Source organism: Amia ocellicauda, chromosome 2 (genome assembly GCF_036373705.1).
Source record: "Amia ocellicauda isolate fAmiCal2 chromosome 2, fAmiCal2.hap1, whole genome shotgun sequence".
Lineage (NCBI taxonomy): Eukaryota > Metazoa > Chordata > Actinopteri > Amiiformes > Amiidae > Amia > Amia ocellicauda.
Genome location: NC_089851.1, coordinates 38,838,410 through 38,856,419, shown reverse-complemented (window position 1 = coordinate 38,856,419; position 18,010 = coordinate 38,838,410). Strand labels below are relative to the sequence as shown.

The 18,010-nt window shown below is 38.1% G+C and overlaps 3 protein-coding genes across 9 annotated transcripts in view; 1 reads left to right on the top strand and 2 right to left on the bottom strand.

Annotated features, from left to right (window-relative positions):
- fam49bb (family with sequence similarity 49 member Bb) overlaps positions 1-9,273 on the bottom strand; it is a 61,617-nt gene extending 52,344 nt beyond the window's left edge. For 2 of the 4 annotated variants that reach the window (XM_066723451.1, XM_066723447.1), the window contains exon 1: positions 9,180-9,273. The gene's annotated coding sequence lies outside the window, so the exon portion shown is untranslated. Of the gene's footprint in view, positions 1-506; positions 694-9,179 lie in introns of those variants that run through there. The other 2 variants (XM_066723452.1, XM_066723448.1) reach the window with 2 other exon arrangements.
- Positions 9,274-9,341: 68 nt separating this feature from the next.
- On the top strand, positions 9,342-13,326 carry eef1a1l3 (eukaryotic translation elongation factor 1 alpha 1, like 3). The gene is made up of 7 exons (XM_066723446.1): positions 9,342-10,337; positions 10,502-10,681; positions 10,809-11,105; positions 11,217-11,367; positions 11,597-11,853; positions 12,037-12,271; positions 12,492-13,326. The coding sequence occupies exons 1-7, from the start codon at positions 10,194-10,196 to the stop codon at positions 12,605-12,607; spliced, it is 1,380 nt and encodes a 459-aa protein (XP_066579543.1). The 5' UTR covers positions 9,342-10,193; the 3' UTR covers positions 12,608-13,326.
- A 962-nt stretch (positions 13,327-14,288) lies between these two features.
- Positions 14,289-18,010, bottom strand: part of asap1b (ArfGAP with SH3 domain, ankyrin repeat and PH domain 1b) — a 123,421-nt gene continuing 119,699 nt past the window's right edge. For all 4 annotated transcript variants that reach the window (XM_066723444.1, XM_066723442.1, XM_066723445.1 and 1 more), the window contains exon 30: positions 14,289-16,640. In XM_066723444.1, the coding sequence (XP_066579541.1) occupies positions 16,566-16,640 (75 nt within the window). In that variant the 3' untranslated portion in view covers positions 14,289-16,565. The remainder of the gene's footprint in view (positions 16,641-18,010) is intronic.

Genomic DNA, 18,010 nt, shown 5'->3' with positions numbered 1-18,010 from the left:
AACTACATAATGGGATATTCTATAATATAATGTCATATTACTAATAAAATTGACGTTTAATTACGATTCGTGGATAGTTGCATATTTTCTTAATGCTTATTTGTTTATTATAAGTTATCAAAACAGTGTACAACACAGTAGTGATGCAGGGACCTGGCTAGCGAATAAGTACCAAAGGCACAAAACGTCAATCTGTAAAGCATGTTACATTCATGTGAAACGTTACAATTCTGTATCATTGAAACTGTTCACTTCCGCTACAAATGTAACACATTAAACAAAAATCCAAAGTCGATATACACAACACTGCCACTAACACACGACCTATAACAACCTAGTATAGCAGAAGGAAACTCAGGGATTTCCAAGAACATGTGTCCGACACTTAAGGCACCTCCCTTGGCTAGGCTGCGCACTCGAGTCCCCTGCTCCGCCGGGTCCAGCGAACCTGCGGCACGAAACCAGGGCAGAGTACCGGCGCTGCGGACCCGGCACTGCGCTCTTACCTGCTGCGATGAGGGGAGGTGGTCCTTGGATTACATAGCCGTAGCGATCGCGACTTCCTTTGATTTGAAATAGGTTAATTATCAAGCATTCATACAGAGCTGCTTCCTTTTTAAGTAACACAACGTGAAGCAGAGACACTTCCACCTTCGGCAGCCGCACACGGGTCTCCTCTGGGTCCTACTGGGGACGGGTTCAGCGCGGCTGCTCGGACCGCACAGCGCAGCAGCACCAGCGCACATTGCAAACTGCTATGCTTGCTCAAGCAGAAACAGAAAAGCACTACTTAAAGACTTACGCATCTGATGTTATACTATTGAATCACTTGGTTTTGATTTGTCATACCAAGATTTGTCTAATGTGCCCAGAACTACTTGTTGTTGTGTTTGTTTAGTACTTTAAGTATAGAATAGTCAAAGTGTAGTAACTATAGGTGATATACTATTAGTAAACGTGTAAATGGGAAGGCACCACCATTCGATCTCTTTTAAATATTAGTTATTTTACATAAACATTAAATAATACATAATTTACTTCATTATGTACTATACATTAAATAGTACAAAATGATACTTCTATCCTCGACCCCTCTTTTCATATCTGTTGTTACTTTTAATTGTGTACTCTCCCAACTGCATTAATAATGTATCCGTAGGCAATGTATTATTCATCATACCAAGATTAGTGGGATATTCTCATTACAGTCAGTCACAAAATGTTTTCCTGTTTACTGGATTCAGAGATATGCGTTAAAATTTTAACAACATGTGCACTTTTCTTAAAATAGGGTCTTTGATCTATGCTCTCACTTCTGGTTTCATCCGAAACCAGTCTCTGGTGCAAGAGTTTTATCTTAGGTAAATATTTTTTTTAGTATTAAACTTTTAAAAGGTGTCAGAAGCTGTAAGGAAGTTGTCCTATACTCTTTGGAAGCACACACTAATATAAATTAAAGTACATGCACGCTTTTCTTTCTTTTACATTTCAATCCTGTTAATTCATGAAGACAGCACCTTGTCTTGGCTCATGTCTTCATGTTCAAGTATTCTTTTCAATTACAATACTCATTTGTAATTACTGTACTTATTATAAATTACATAACACAGTCTCTGATCTACAAAAGACCCTTACTCTGTCAAAATATTTTCATTCTTGGCTTCAGAAGGGTCTGATGAATTAAAATACCACATTGTAGATTCACTTAATCCTAGGTCATCTCATTTTACAATAGCAAACAAATTATTGATTTTAAGAAACACTGCAAAAATCTCGAATTTCCTCTCGATCAGCATTTTTTCCAGAATATTTTTTGTAATGTAATATTATGTATGCTCTTAAAATTGATACAGTAATGAGACATGCTATATTAAGAAATTTTAATACAAACCAAAATACATTTAGAGTACCATATAAAAAGGTGTTAAAAACAGATTAAACTACATATTTGTTATGATTATGCGAATAACAGCGGATGGTTTATATAGCCTTATTGTTTTAAAATGAACAAATGTCCAATAGTAGCCTATATCATACTATACTCTCATTCTGAAGCAACTGTAAAATAGGAAAATTGGAGAGCAGGAACTTTTGTGTGAATGTAAAACAAATGTGTGTTGGGCTTCCAGATTCATAAATATTTGCAAACGAGAACCACAAAAACAAATCACGCATCTTATATTACCAGACACAATATAGTTACTTGGGCAATGCTATATTATTTCCCTGTAGTCTAAGTTTGAAAGTAAAAAACAAAACAAACAAAAAGCATTTAACTGCTTGACTATTATATAATAATAATAATAATAATAATAATAATAATAATAATAATAATAATGTTTGCTATTATACAGATCAATGTTAAATGTCTTCAAACAACTATGGCACTAATTGAAAAGTGAATTAAACTGAATGGAGAATCATGTAGGGGAATCTTACAAATCTATACTTTAATTGTAAAAAGATTTCTGATCTGACAAGATTGGGATCTCAGTTTGTACAATTTAAGCACAAATGGCATCAAGGCGAAATATAAAAGTGGCTTTTAACTTTGATGGACATTTTAAATGGACCGCCGGGTTACAGGAACTTAATGAACTAGGGCCTGCCAGAGTTGTTGCTGTAGACACTTTTTATTATATACCTTTGCTACCAGTAAACAACTCAACACAAACTGCACTGAACTAAATAACATGTAATAAATTAATAAAGAGTCTGATAAAAGCAAACTTTGTTATAATCAGACTAAACAGAGTGAAACTGATGTTATAGAAGCAATTTAAAGTAATGTCAGACTAATAGCTTCTTATTCCTAAATAAAAGTTACTATTTCAATAAATACACATTAGCACCTAACCAGTCTAGGCCTGTCTATGGAGATAACATTGGAAAGATCGTTTCAAATAAACCACACAACCACAATGCCATTGCTCAGCTGTGTGAATGAAGATCATCTTTAATCCACCTCCGATTCAGTGGATGGTTGACAGCACAAACGGAAGCTGGAGCCAGATTAAAGCAAAACACATTACCATGTCAAGTTGGTGCAGCTTTTAAAATGGTATTAAAATGGCTTACTCCAAACAGCTTTAGAGTCTTTGCAATGGATTCTAAACCAAACTTCTGAAATGCCAAACATCCACAGAAGATGATGCACACATTTTTGCATTTCAAAACTTGCAGTGGATGCAAAATAAATAAGTAACAAAATGGAAACAATCATAGCATATACCAAGTCTCAATCACACCATTCCCTTTTTTGTGTTTTTCTTTGTGGTCTGTCAAATATATTTCAGACAGGTTTTCGAGAACAATTAACTTATTTGCAATTACTCTATTCTCACACCAAACATTTTATGAAACGTCATGATATAGGCCTAGGTCATATATTATGCATTCCATTACAGTGGGAGCAAAAATGCAAATAATTTGTATGCATTTTTTCCAGATTATATTATTCCAAATTTGGAATTCATGCCGGTTTTCTTAGAACACAGATGATGAAACATCAGAATCTTTCATAATTCTGCTATAAAACAGTTTCAATAACTTCAGTCATTAATGCATGTCTTTTATTCATCACAAAAACAAGCTTGATGAAGGCTGCAAGAGTGCAGAATGTCTTTTGGTGCCTCCCAATAATCTGCTAATTATTTAAGTGGATGAAAGGATTTTAACACATTTGACTCCAGAAGCTAATTATTATCCATACCTGCATTCGGAAAAAGTTAATATTTTTCTGGAACCTCTTAATGACCCTTAGTGATGATCTTATAGATCTGTGTTAATTATCTGTGTTTAATTATCTTCGGAAGATATTTTCTCCTTAGAATTACACCCCAGATCTTAAATCAGTTTCAAGGATAACTTTTTAAAACCAGACACACCAGTATGGTCAAAATGGTCACTCTCTGCAATCTCATGCAGAAAAAGACTACATGTGCATATACATAGGCCTACATTATAAATAATTCAAATTATATCTCATGACCCACACACATACAAAAATAATGTAAATTGTTATTTAAGAATAGCTGCCATTGCATAGTTTGCATACCCCCCCCCCCCATTCCTGATGCTGTGAAGTCAAAGCACATTGTAGAAAAACCTGCAGCCCTGAGACTAATCACTTCTAAAAATAGTTTATTGAAAATTCAAAGAAAGTGAATGCTCACTATGAAATCATGCTAGGAAACCCCAAGAAATGAGCAACTCTCAGCACAGATTTGAAAGATGCAACTTCTTTAGACTAAAGGAAGTGGAGTGCAGAGACATTTTATCCCATCTTCAAAGTGATTTAATGTGCTCCACTTCAAAACACTGAAACATCACAGCAGTGTGAATGAACAAATCTCCAGATCAATAGTGTTAGTGGATCTAAACCTTTTAACTTCAGGATTTAGTACACCACAAGCAGAGCTTTTAAATGTATACACACACTACAAACATAAAATAATCTAATGCACAAATACAATAAAAAAAGTGTAATAGTAAAGTGATAGTCTGTAAGTGGTCGAACTCCAAAGTTCTGCTTCTTTAGATTTTGTATATATTTTTATACACAACAGTGATGTTTTGTAATTCCCTTCATTGCTACTCTAGCGTGGTTCATAATATTGCACGTCAAATATGACTATGCATGCCTTTCAGAACAATGACACTTTCTGATGAGGGCATTAATAAAAGATGATTATTATGTTTAAAAATATACATTACAAAAACACGTTTGCAAGAAATGGCCCAGCCAACACACAACATTGCCACAATGATCTATAATGTTGTGGTAACGTTGTGTTAGCAGGGAGGTTGCAAACAAAAAGGTTACTTGAAATGCACCTTATCGGGGACCCAAGAAAACATACAGCAACCCTAAACCTCATTGGCTATACGAATAGCTTGACCTTATCTTTAAAAACAAAACAAAAATGACTGCAAATTATTATTTAAACTTCAGACGCGTCTTACAGTACTATCTTCTTGTTTTAAGAACAGAATTCAGTTGACAAGGATTACAGGTATACCAAAAAAATATAGGCCCAAGTACAAAATACACATGATTCCCAGTTATTAATGATTAATGATATCCCATGATTAAAATGTTCCTAAATATATATAAATCACAGTTCTACATTTTTCTTTGTAAAAACAGATTGCATGCTTCATAAAAATACTCCCTGTGTAGCAAAAGCAATTATTATTCAATCTCAGTTAGACAAACATACATTACATATAGGGGAAATACTTCAATCTGTATCTTACTTACTACTCAGTGCTTCAGCATTCCACTTCAAGAAGGATGGCAATATTCTAGGCTATAACTTATCATCATCAGCCTGTATTGATCCACTGCTGGATGAAGGCTTACCAAACATGTTTCCACTTTCGTCCATTTATAGCTTTCCTTTCTATTAGACCAATACTGGATGCCTTTTGGATTGGTTTGTATTTGTTTTTAATAGCTATGCATTTTTATAACAATGTGTGTGAGTGTTTATATATAAATGCATAGTTGGGTGATTCACCAACCTTGAACCATGGGTGTGATGATTTGAATACAAGAAAACATAATTAAACTAAATGGTAAAGCCTTAATTCAATAGATATACATGTGTTCTGTCCTGCACACAAATATATTACAACTTTTAAATGGGTTATTTAACAAGTATACTACTCTAATAAAAAAGTATGTTGTATCAAATGTCCAATAGTCTATAAAAATCCTTTAATTAAAAATCCAGACATCATCATATGGATAATATAATGAAAAAAATGGTGTTCATCAACCCATTTCTCATTACCACAATATTGGTTCATTGCCCTGCCAAAATCATAAAAATAGTCAATAAAGTTTTATTCTCCCATGATGCATCAACAAAAAAAGATCAAACATTGACACAAAGTATGCTAGTGTCCTCACATTTATTCACTGAAAATGTTGTACTTGTATATAAACCCCCTGTTCCTGACACTATAGATTCTCATTACCGCTATTGAAGATAAATTGGCATCATCATTATTTTGATTATACATTTTTGATCAATATAACAGTCTTTAAAATGTTCTACAAGATTATGCATTAATTTTTGCTGACACGCCCCTATTAGCATTTTTCATTAGGCCTCCTCATCACCGCAATGTATTTTCTCATTTGTCAGTTTGTGATAATGATGAAAAGCATATTTCTCACTATTTTAACTTGAACTTGTCGTTTTATCTATATTAATGGATAATATTATTCACATTGTTATGATCAATTATCAAGTTTATATCAATTCAAAAGTAGGCAATATTAGGCATAAAATCAAATACGATTTTTTTAATCTCAACCCCCTGGATGGCTGTCAGCCCAGGTAAGCGCCTGTATAGTCTATGCCTGGAGCCAGCCCTGATTAACTTAAATTCAAGAAACAATTCTAGTGCTTTATGCTTTGATATTGATGCTGCACCATATCTATACATTTTACACTGTTATTTGATTTACATGAAATCAAATACTATTGCTCTTTACGTACTCTCATTACCGCAACCTGCTTATCTTTACCAAAATATGAATTTAATTTAATTATAACCTTAACTGCACCTTCAATTAAGCTTTCCATAATATAGACCAACACTATGAGTTAAGCTGTTGTAAGATCTCAACAACATTTGGTAAGGTAAGTAATTAAACATGAATTATCCCAAATGTTACGATCAATTCTATTTTGTCCATTACTATAGCTAGTTTAGAGCTACGTTTTACCATAGCAATTTAACAAATGTGAAAAAAAAAAAGTCCCACTCTTGTGCTTGTGAAATGTTATTGCGGTAATGAGAAATGTCATTCACTTGGTATAAAAAAGCACTAAAATGTATAAGTAAATAGTCTCTTTGAAATCAACATTTATAGTGAATTTAGACCCTACTAAGCATACTCCAAATAAAATGTGTTGGTCAATATCATTTTGTAATCTCAAAGAGGATCACTCTGAAATGAGAGTTTTGTGAGAATCACCCAGCCATTAAAAACTACAAAACTTAAATCATAAGGTACATTACATAATTATAATGTTATTCTTCCTTGCAGGGTCTCCAAAGGCATCCAATATTACTGTGCTGTAACAAAATGAAAATGTGAGCTCACAGGCCTGAAATTCAAATCAAAAGCCACACTGCATAACACCTGTTGCATCACTTCCTCCCCAGGGGAGGGTGTTGAAGGTGGTTCCTCTTAGTGATTAATCCCAGTTTGTACTACCAAGAGCCTGAATGCAAAACAATTTTTATGTCACTCCAGGGCTACTAGATTTAAGAAAGCAGGCTTATGTGTGAGCGTATTTTAAGTTTAATCACTTTCAACCCACTCCTTGAAGCCAGTGGAAACCGGTCTTTGTACCCATTTGAGATTTGGCCAAATAGGGTTTAAGTTAGCTTGCTGTAAAGCCTTGGGTGGAATGAAACTGAAATCCGTTTCCACTTCTGCCGGGTGTGTATTTGGCAGATTATTCATGGCTACATCAAAATGAATATTTGGTAGTAGTACAATTTTCACCTGACTGAATTCATGAATATTTTTGACTACCTAGAGTCAGATAAAATGAGGAAACTACAAACCCGTACTCTACTGTTACTTAATTTGCTGTCAGTTGCTTCTTTCTTAAACTCTGTCACATACATGTTGTTTTGCTTTGAAAGGATAGGACAAAGTTGATTTAATCCAGCCCCTAGTCCCAATAAATACATTGCCCATCATCAGCATGTGGGATTCTAGGTAATATAATGGAAAAGGGCTATTTAAATATCATTATGAAAGCTACTTATTACATTAAAAAAAAAAAAAAAATCTATGAAACATACACATAAACTATGCCCAAGCAGGCCTTATCTACACATCTGTGTAGTTGCTTGTACCGTAGATCAAATATTTTAGAATTTAACCATACCATATTTTCTCTACAGTATTGTAATACACATAATGCACTTGTACTGCAACAGGCATGCATAACTTGGTAAACTGGTGCAAATTTCTGGATGAAACTTTGATTACAAACTCTGTAAAGATTCACATCTTCAGTGACAGAATTTGTCTATGTCATAAACACTTAGATGTTAGATAAGAAGGGAAGCATTCCAACAATGTTAAAACAACCATGCTTCCCAATAGTCATGAAACAATTTTGATTTTATTTGATTGGGAATTTACTTTTTCGTCTAGCATCCTGATTTTCAAGAACCACCTCAGCAGCTGGAAGTCATTTCCAGATGTTCACATGGTTGGGTTAGTTCAGGTTATTACTTACAGTGTGGGGAAAGTGCATTTCACTTCAAAGGTGATACGTTTCAATGCAACATCCAAGTGAACATGCCAGTAGAACATATCACATGAAAATGTATAGCTTATTATATGAATTAACTCTTGAGCATGCCACATTTTAGTCAGATTTACAGGTGTTCCCGTGATTGCCCCCCAATTAACGGCTACCACCACCAGTTACACTATCACGTAGCCAAGACACAACTATTATGAAGTGTGTGTGTGTGTGTGTGTGTGTGTGTGTGTTTGAGGGGAGGGTGGCACAGTTTTACCCAAATGTTCAAGAGTCCCGGGTCGATGCTCTTCACACTGAAGTGAGAGCGACCACCGCGCACACGGGAAGCGCAATCTGTGTGAACGACAGGCGCGCCTTCACCATGAGGAAGTGTGCAGGCGAGCTGTGTTCAGCCGTTTCCCTGCCCGGCACAGACGCAGGACTTACAACATCCACTGCAATGTTAACATCGCCTGTGCGTGTGTGGTTGCCGGACTGTTCAATGCGGCCTGCCCGCGTAGGTTAAGTGTCGCGGCCGCGGACAGGGTGCAGCTGCTCCGCTGGGAAACACGAGCGTGTCCGCGCCGCCCGTCACCTTTACAAACGACGCTGACAAACGTCTTTTAAAACCCTATTCCAGCGCGCCGTCTTCTCCTTCGCCAGAAACCAAACAAACAAGCAACGGCGCTCTTCCAGCCACCGGGCAGAAAGCCCACCACACACGCCTCCCATCAGCCGCAGCTGGGCACCGCGGCTCGGCTCTGGGCACGACACACGCCGGGGTCTAAAGCAGGGCGCCCGTACATCCTCCTATACAAAGAGCTACACAGATACAGAGCCGGTTCTCCAGCGAGCATCGACCGGAGAGACGCAATGCTGGGGATAACTCACCTCCAGAGCCGGGCGCGCAGGACTGGATGAGGAAGTCGCCGCTGCACGGCGGGCTCGGATGAAAGCGGCTTTCGCAGCTGAGCGCGGCTTCCGGGCTTCCGGGCTTCCGGGCTGGCGGATGTCAGACGTCACTGCACGGCTGACACGGGTCTGTCCGAGCGGCTCCGACACTCCCGCAGCCGGCGGTAATAACTATAAAAGGCATTGATTCAGCCGCGCTGTGAGCGCTGGAAACGGCGCTTTTCACACATGACCGCCGGCCGCAGAGGAACCGTTAGTGTCGCGGTCCCTCCACGCCGTGCTGTAAAACACTTATTTGCGGCTGAACTGGTTTATCTGATGCAAAGATTGAAATACATATTTTGTCATGGGCCGATTGTTGGACCATGACAGTATTTTGAAATGCATTTAAACAGGGAAGTACTTTATCATACATACAGCGAAGCCTGGGATGGTTCCTTTATCACAATAAGCAATGGATCTGCTGCTTGAGGTTTATTAAAATGCATATAATGCTTTGTATTGCTTTATTGACTAAAAAGAGACGTGCAGCATATCCGTTATATTGCACAAAGAGAGGGAGCAATCAGGATTTGCTTCATGTGTACAAACGGTCAATGAAACCTGTATTAGATGCCCACTGATTATTACAAAAATGTGTTTGCACTTGTTTTAAATGACTTGCAATTTACTGTTTAAACGGTTTCAGATTAGGAGCCCAGTGAAATGTGTTTATGTTAAGCGAAAACAAGCACCCACAATTGACGTTGTATTTCACAACGTGCATATTTACACGTGTATGTAATCACGCAGCGCCCGTCTAGTTCCCATTAACGATCGGCCGCCAATTAGGTTAATGCTTTATATAGAGATCATTAGGCCAGGCTCTCTCCATTGAACAGTCCCCAAACGACGCAAGGCGAACATATCTGCTGGATCCTGAACGCAAACGACTTTGTGACCACAATCAAAAGTCTCTGGTAAAAGCGGAGCTTCATTAAGTGCTACCGCAACATGCCGAAGGACAGAGTCCACATCAGCCTGGTCATCATCGGCCATGTGGACAGCGGGAAGTCCACCACCACCGGCCACCTGGTGTACAAATGTGGCGGAGTTGATCCCAGGACTATCGAGAAATTTGAGAAAGCTGCAACCCAGGTACTGCATTATTGTGCATTTTAAGATCTATAACGTATAGTTTGGCATTTTGTAGTAAGCCCTTGCAGTCTTTCAAGCTCTTGAATTGGATGGCCCTCCTTGCTCTTCCATACCCGTGCTAAACCTGTGCTTTTCTCTTCTCGCCAACTCTCCCAATGTGTTAGATGGGGAAAGGCTCTTTCAAATATGCTTGGGTCCTGGATAAACTGAAGGCTGAGAGAGAGCGAGGGATTACCATCGACATCTCCTTGTTGAAATTCAACACCCATAAATTCTCCATCACCATCATTGATGCGCCGGGGCATCGGGATTTCATTAAAAACATGATCACTGGGACCTCACAGGTAAGAGTAGTCATAATGAACCATGGGCCTGCTTACTGGCATGTAAACTTGGCCTCCTGTTCTCATTTTACTGTAATTTACCCATTACCTGAACTGTAATTGGTTTTATGGGATGGTGTCTCTTTAGGCAGATGCAGCGCTCCTAGTGGTCTCGGCAGCCAAAGGCGAGTTCGAGGCAGGGATTTCCAGGAATGGCCAAACGAGGGAACATGCACTGCTGGCCTACACTCTGGGTGTCAAACAGCTTATTATTTGCGTCAATAAGATGGATCTGACCGAACCCCCTTACAGCCAGAAGCGTTTTGATGAGGTGGTCCGAAATGTGACGGTCTTTGTCAAGAAAATCGGTTACGATTCCACGGCCGTGCCCTTCGTCCCCATCTCTGGCTGGAACGGAGAGAATATGCTGGCTCCCTCCAATAAGGTGAGTATTTGAGTCGTGTGGGGGTGTTGCTACAATGTGTTACTGGAGCATGTGTTGCCATTACAAAAGCCCATGTTCTAAGCAAAGATCTAATTTCAACTTGATCCTCAGATGCCCTGGTTTAAAGGGTGGAAAACCAAACGGAAAGAAGGCATTTCAAATGGCAAAACCTTACTGGAAGTCTTGGATTCCATTCTGCCTCCTGTCCGCACAATCAACAAACCTCTGCGGTTGCCCTTGCAGGATGTTTACAAAATTGGAGGTCAGTTGGTTTCTCCAACTAAATTCTTGGAATACTGGTAGGGAACATGTTTTTCATGGTGGCCAACTTTAAATTTTAGGGTTGGTCTAAAGGGACTTCCTTAATGTACCTAACGATGTGAAATGTGCCTGTCCTTGTAGTTGATGCTCTTCAGGATCTGTCCCATTACTTTAGGTGCTTCAGACTTGGCCTCTAACATCTGCCCTTCTCCCCCCATCAATGTTGCAAGGTATTGGCACTGTACCCGTAGGAAGAATCGAGACGGGCATATTGAAGCCTGGGATGCTGGTGACCTTCTCTCCTGCTAAACTGACGGCGGAGGTCAAGTCCATTGAAATGCATCACCAAGGTCTCCAGACTGCTTTGCCCGGGCACAACATTGGCTTCAATATCAAGAATGTGGCAGTGAAGAACCTGCGGCGTGGGGATGTCGCAGGAAACGCCCAGAACGACCCTCCTGCTGATGTGTCTAGCTTTACTGCACAGGTATGGGTTTTATGAAGGGGTTGTACACCACCTTTAGTGTATGAGCTTTGCTTTTAGCATTCATTAATGGAATTAATGTTGGTAGAATCTCCATAATTTGGCTTGCTGCTTTAATGCCATAGTCCTAACTCCCGAGGTTTGTTTGGGAGGGGAACTCATTATATTCCTCTTGTAATTGAACAGGTAATCATTCTCAATCATCCTGGAATGATCAAAGTGGGCTACTCTCCCGTCATCGACTGCCACACGACCCACATCAGTTGCCGATTTGCCGAGCTGAGGGAGAAGATTGACCGTCGCTCTGGCAAGAAGCTGGAAGATGATCCTCAGGTTCTGGTCTCTGGGGATGCCGCTACGGTGAAGCTGGTACCAACCAAGCCGATGTGTGTTGAGAGCTTCTTTAACTATCCTCCTCTAGGTAAGCCTTAATACAATTTTTGGTTTTTACAATCTGTTTCTCCGCCCCCCCCCTTAAATGTTTTGACCACTTTATCCCTGTGCTTGTTTAAACCTGCACAGCTGCAGGAATGTTTTTCTTCAGCAATTGACACTTGTTTAGGGCAGTATGTTTGCCGATTTGTAGGAAGTGGACCTTATTGTGACTCCTGTCATGCAATGCTCCAATTCTTGTGCAACAGGCCGGTTTTCAGCCAGGGACCTGAAGCAGACCATCGCAGTTGGCGTCATCAAATCGGTGGAAAAGATTGATACAAACCCAAAGAAGTCAGCACCAAAACCCCAACTTATTAAATGATTTGCTTGTTTGAATGTGAACAGAATTTTGATGGAAAGTATAATTGAAAGGCAGGTTTAAGTTTGAACATTGGAGTTCAGTTTTAAGTTTGTGTTTTTGCTTTAAAATTTAAGTTTCCAGCTGGTTTTGGATATAAATGTGTATATAAATGGCAGTTCTGGTGCAGTAGCTTTAAGTTGGAAAAATGATTTGGTGCTAAAATTTTTTTTTTTTTTTGTAAATAAAGTCCTTTCTCAACTGCTATGGAACTGTGGTGTACTAAGTACAGGTGCCCAGATGAGGGCTCATTAATTTACATTTAAATTTCTCCTCTTCTCCATATAAATGGGCAGTGGGTTCTTCTAGGACTAACTTTCACTGTAACCACTTTCTACTCCACAAGCCTGCACTCGCTTCCCCTTCAAGCTTATTCACAAGTGTAAGCAACCAGCCTCATCAGGAAATTTCTTAACCCTGGGAACGATGGCCAGCTGTGTGAGGAAGCTTGATTTATGTACATGCGGTGAAATGCATGCAGAATGTTTATAGACGGCACTTCTGAAATTAACTTAAATCTTGTGTGTGTATATATGGTGGAAGGCTGGTCAGTTATGACTGCAACCATGGCCAATATTCCACTGCACTCTTCTGTACAGTACTGGTATGGCAGTAGGGCTTGGTATCCTGCAGATCTGTCTATACGTGGGGAAATGTGAGAAGCTGTTAATTTGCTTATGCGAGGCAGGCTGTAGTTTTTGGACTGTTGGGCCTCCCTGACTGAACCCGGTTTAATGTTTACAGGCCCCTATGCATTGATTTAATCCTCTTCTAATGAAAAGCTGCTCTGTAGGACCAGGGTGTCCTCAGGCTAGAACATTTCAAATCCAAAGATTCAATGTATGGCTAGAGATAATCAATTTAGAATATTCCTAATTCTTGACATTTTGGCCATTGACTTTTCCATCTTTAAATTAGTTTTGTATTTGAAGGCTTCTAGGGGTGTTTTTAAATTTTGAATTTAAGTTCATTTGCACAATCCCCTTGTTCAAAAATGGGTGTGTATCTTACATTTCCCCTAATGTGAATTATTCATTCAGTAATGCCCAGATGGTGACATCAATAACTCTGTACTTGCAGTGAAGTGGGAATTACACAGGTAGTTGTATTCAGAGTCTGATTTTACTTTAGTTTCAGTTTTCAAAAAATATAAAGTAGTGGTTAGCAAAAATGTAAATTCTAAAATGTGGTTTGAGATCTAAACTCAATCATCTCTGTAGTAGAACTAACCATAGTGAATTAAAACTACAGTCTCATTATGAATTCAGGATTATATAGGCTTCTGTTGTAAATATTAAATAGTACAATGAGTTTCATTTGAATATGAAAGTACATTTGAGAGATAAATGTGTAATCATTAACAAAGTAATGTACTCCTTTGTATTTAGGTGTGAGTTAAAGAGCTTGAACCTCTTTTCTGTCTGATTTTATGAAAAAAATCAAGATGCAGAGTACATATTTATGTGTCAGAAACTCAAATATTGACTGCTGATCAAACCATCCTCCATATACAGGCCAGTACACATCTAAAGTGGTAAGAAAGACCAGTACTAGTGATTCTCACTCTGGCACCTGTAACAGTCCTGCAGGTTGTATAGATGCCTCCTGTGGTTTTTGTAATTAAGGACAGAAAACAAAAGTCATCTTACTCAACATATAATTTTTATTAATTGATAAAATGGAATGATAGGGTGGAAGTCCTTCCTGACCGCTCTATTCAAACAGCACAACTAAACACGGGAACCGGAATCGGCAACTGAGTGGAAATAAAATCTGAAGGTTTACATCTAGTCCAGTTATCGCTCACAATTAAATATGTAAAAATAGTAATGGCAAAGCCATTTAAAAGCATATCCAGAGCCATTTACAAGAAGATTACGACAGCTTTAAAAAAGAAAAAAAAAAAAAAATTGTGCAGAAGTTTACATTAAACAGGCGACTCTGAGCAAGGTTACCCCATTTTTTTATACCGCCAAACTGTCTCTTCAATAAAGTCTGGATGAAATAAATATTCACTAAACTACAATTGCACTCGTCTTTATGAATTATGTAGGCCAAGCTTAACATTTAAACAAATTGAAATTACTTGCCAACTTTTTAGTTTGTTTAACAGTGGAACCTACAGTTCCTTGTTTTACTGAAATTTCAGAAGTGATGCTTTTGTTACTTCTACTAACTAGACAAATCACATTCTACCTATAAAGATTCATTTGTTTTCAATACTTGAAGTGACTTGTCTGTCACACACTTTCAGGAGAATATATGTGTATATATACACAGACACACCCACACATATATTATATATACACAGCTCTGGAAAAAATTGAGACCACTCCAAGTTCTCAAGTGGTCTCAATTTTTTCCAGAGCTGTATGTATGTGTGTGTGTGTGTGTGTATATATATATATATACACACACACACACACACACATATACTTACACATGTGTGTGTATACGTGCGTATGTGTGTCACAGACCATTAAACATAATACAGGAAGCATTCATATAGCAATACACAGTCTCTTCTTAATACATTGAAGACTTTAATAACTAATGTAAATTCCTCATCTCCCTGCACATTGAAATAAAATACAACAGTTCATGAGGCACAATGAGTTTCTGGTAAGCATGATTCTATTAATACCTTGGTCAGTCATTGCTGACTTTCTAAAAACTGGAACATATATTCCACAATGTTATATATCACAAAGGTTAATGTCCCAAACCTTTCAAAGAAGACCACATGCTGGGATTGGTAATACCTACATATATATGCATATATACACCATCCCTCTAGAAGTGTCCAGACACTCAAAGCAAGCTGTCAAACGTTATGTATTGAGGTTAGGATATAAATGCAGATCCCTTGTATATCAGAAACTTTTTTACAGGTGTTATTTCATGCGGAGCAACAGGACACACACATCTGGAATGAAGTTAGGAAAACGTACCTGAAAGAACGAACTAGGGATTCTTTCAACGCCGCAATCAGAAACTGAAAACTATTTCCTGAAATGTTTTGTGACAATATACATATTTTGATATACATGGACATTTCCTGCAGCTAGATTCGGGATAGCATGTAAGGAACACACATATGCTTCTAGTCGAGCATCTAAAGGTTGTAGCCAATACAAGTAACAAGAAAAATAAAAATAAAAACTAAACATGTAGGAGCGGCTGGAGTAAACGGATGATGTCTGGACAGTTGGTACAGGGATGTGTATATAAATCACATACATATATATTTCTTTTTATATTATGCAGGCATGAATTAGGAATACATTTAATGAATATATATTTCATCCTACGTGCATTTATTTCCGTAAACTCTGTAAAGTTACAAAACCATCTTATATCTTCAGCCCTGCAGTAGAGATTTGAAGACTGAAATTTTATCCTAATGTAACTACTTTCCTGATCTTGCGATGTTATTGACAATACAGAGATGATATTAACGTTAAACGGTCAAGCTTAAATGGATAGAATCTGAAGAAGGCTGCCTAAGTTTGGTAAGCAGGCAGGGTACTTGTGTGTAGATTAATGTATATGTATATAATATATATATACACATACACACACATATACATACATATCTTTGAACAGTATAGACAGAGATGTTAAGTAAGTGCTAGATTCCAAGGATGGCTACAGCAAACCATGTAAGGCGTGCCAGATTCCAAGGCTATGATAATACTGGTAAAGGCAGGATAACACAGTATATTTACAATACATATGTACTTTACACCTCATGAGGTGAACCTACATGTTTTTTATTTTTATTTTGTTTTTCTTGTTTTAACAGCAGCTATTTACATGTTTGTGCCCAGCGTTAGAGAGTGGCACCGTCTTACATCTTGCAGCTGGACAGAAGCCTGATGCTTTACATGAATGATGTGCCAAACGCAAGTCCACTTCTCTGCTAGTCAGACAGGATGTGAACGAATGACATGGGGAACACGCCCTTTCTTTCCGGCTGCCCTTCAATGTGCCCGATCTGTAAAACACAGGGGAAAAAAGCATTTATGCTTGAGATAACTCAGTATTCACATAAACTCTAAAATATTCTAGATTATCCTTGTAACTGTTTTCTTCTAAAATGTCACCTGTGGCTGTAGTTGGATATCTAAAAGTGATGCTGAATAAAATAAACAATACATAAATAGTATGGCTGTCAAAATTAATGCATTAACGCAAATTCATTTTAATGGCACAAATTGTATTAATGCGCGATTAATGCAGCCTAGCCCATAGTTGGAGAAATGGAGATGCAGCCATAGCGAGCCATAAGACAGGAAAGGATGCAGCAGCAAAAAAAATGGAGAAAGAAAAAGGTTTTCTGAACGGAAAATTCATATACAAAAGAGATGTCTGAAGTTGTCTGCATTTATTGTCAATGTGAATTAAGTTATCACCGCAGCATGTCGAGTTTAAAATATCACTTGACGGCAAATTCAACTGATGCAGAGAGCTCTCTCCCCCTCGCCAAAGGCAGAGCACACTAGATAATTAGCAGCGGAGACAGATGGACAACTCCACAAGCAATAGACTCACCACAGCGATAACTAAATGGGTGGCTAAATAACTAAATGTAAACAGGCTTGTGTAAGTAAATTACTCAGTGCAAAGAAAGAGAAATACCAGGTTCCCATTACTTCTGTTATTATTTTCATGTGTCTAATAGACATGAACAAGTTCTTTGAAAAACATCTAAGACCTTTGAAACATGTCAAGTCTTCATGCTCTATGTTGAGTATGGTTTCACTAATAATAACAGATTTGCATAAAGCATCCATATTTGTCCATGCCCATGTTGATTAGAGTATTAAAAACTTGAAAAGTATTAATTTAAGGTACATTTAGAACAGATACAAATGTGCGATTAAATTGCGATTAATCACGAGTTAACTCATGACAATCATGCGATTAATCGCAATTAAATATTTTAATCGATTGACAGCCCTAATAAATAGTTAAATAAAAAATATAAACACAAATTTGGCATATATTGTTTGGGATTCTTCCTACTATCAATTGTAGGAATATACAGACAAAGGAAAAACACAACATAAAGTGTCTCAGTAAGGTGTTGGCCACCACGAGTCGCTAGAACAGCTTCAGTGCTCTTGGCACAGATTCTACGAGTCTCTGAACTCTACTGGAAGGATGAACACCATTCATCCAAAAGATATTCCCTCATTTGGGGGTTTGGTGATGGTGGTGGACAGTGCTGTATAACACGTCGGTCCAAAATCTACCATAGGTGTTCAACTGAGTTGAGATCTGGTGACTGCGAAGACCATAGCATATAATTCACATCATTTTAATACTCATCAAACCATTCAGTGAGCCCTCGTGCCCTGTGGA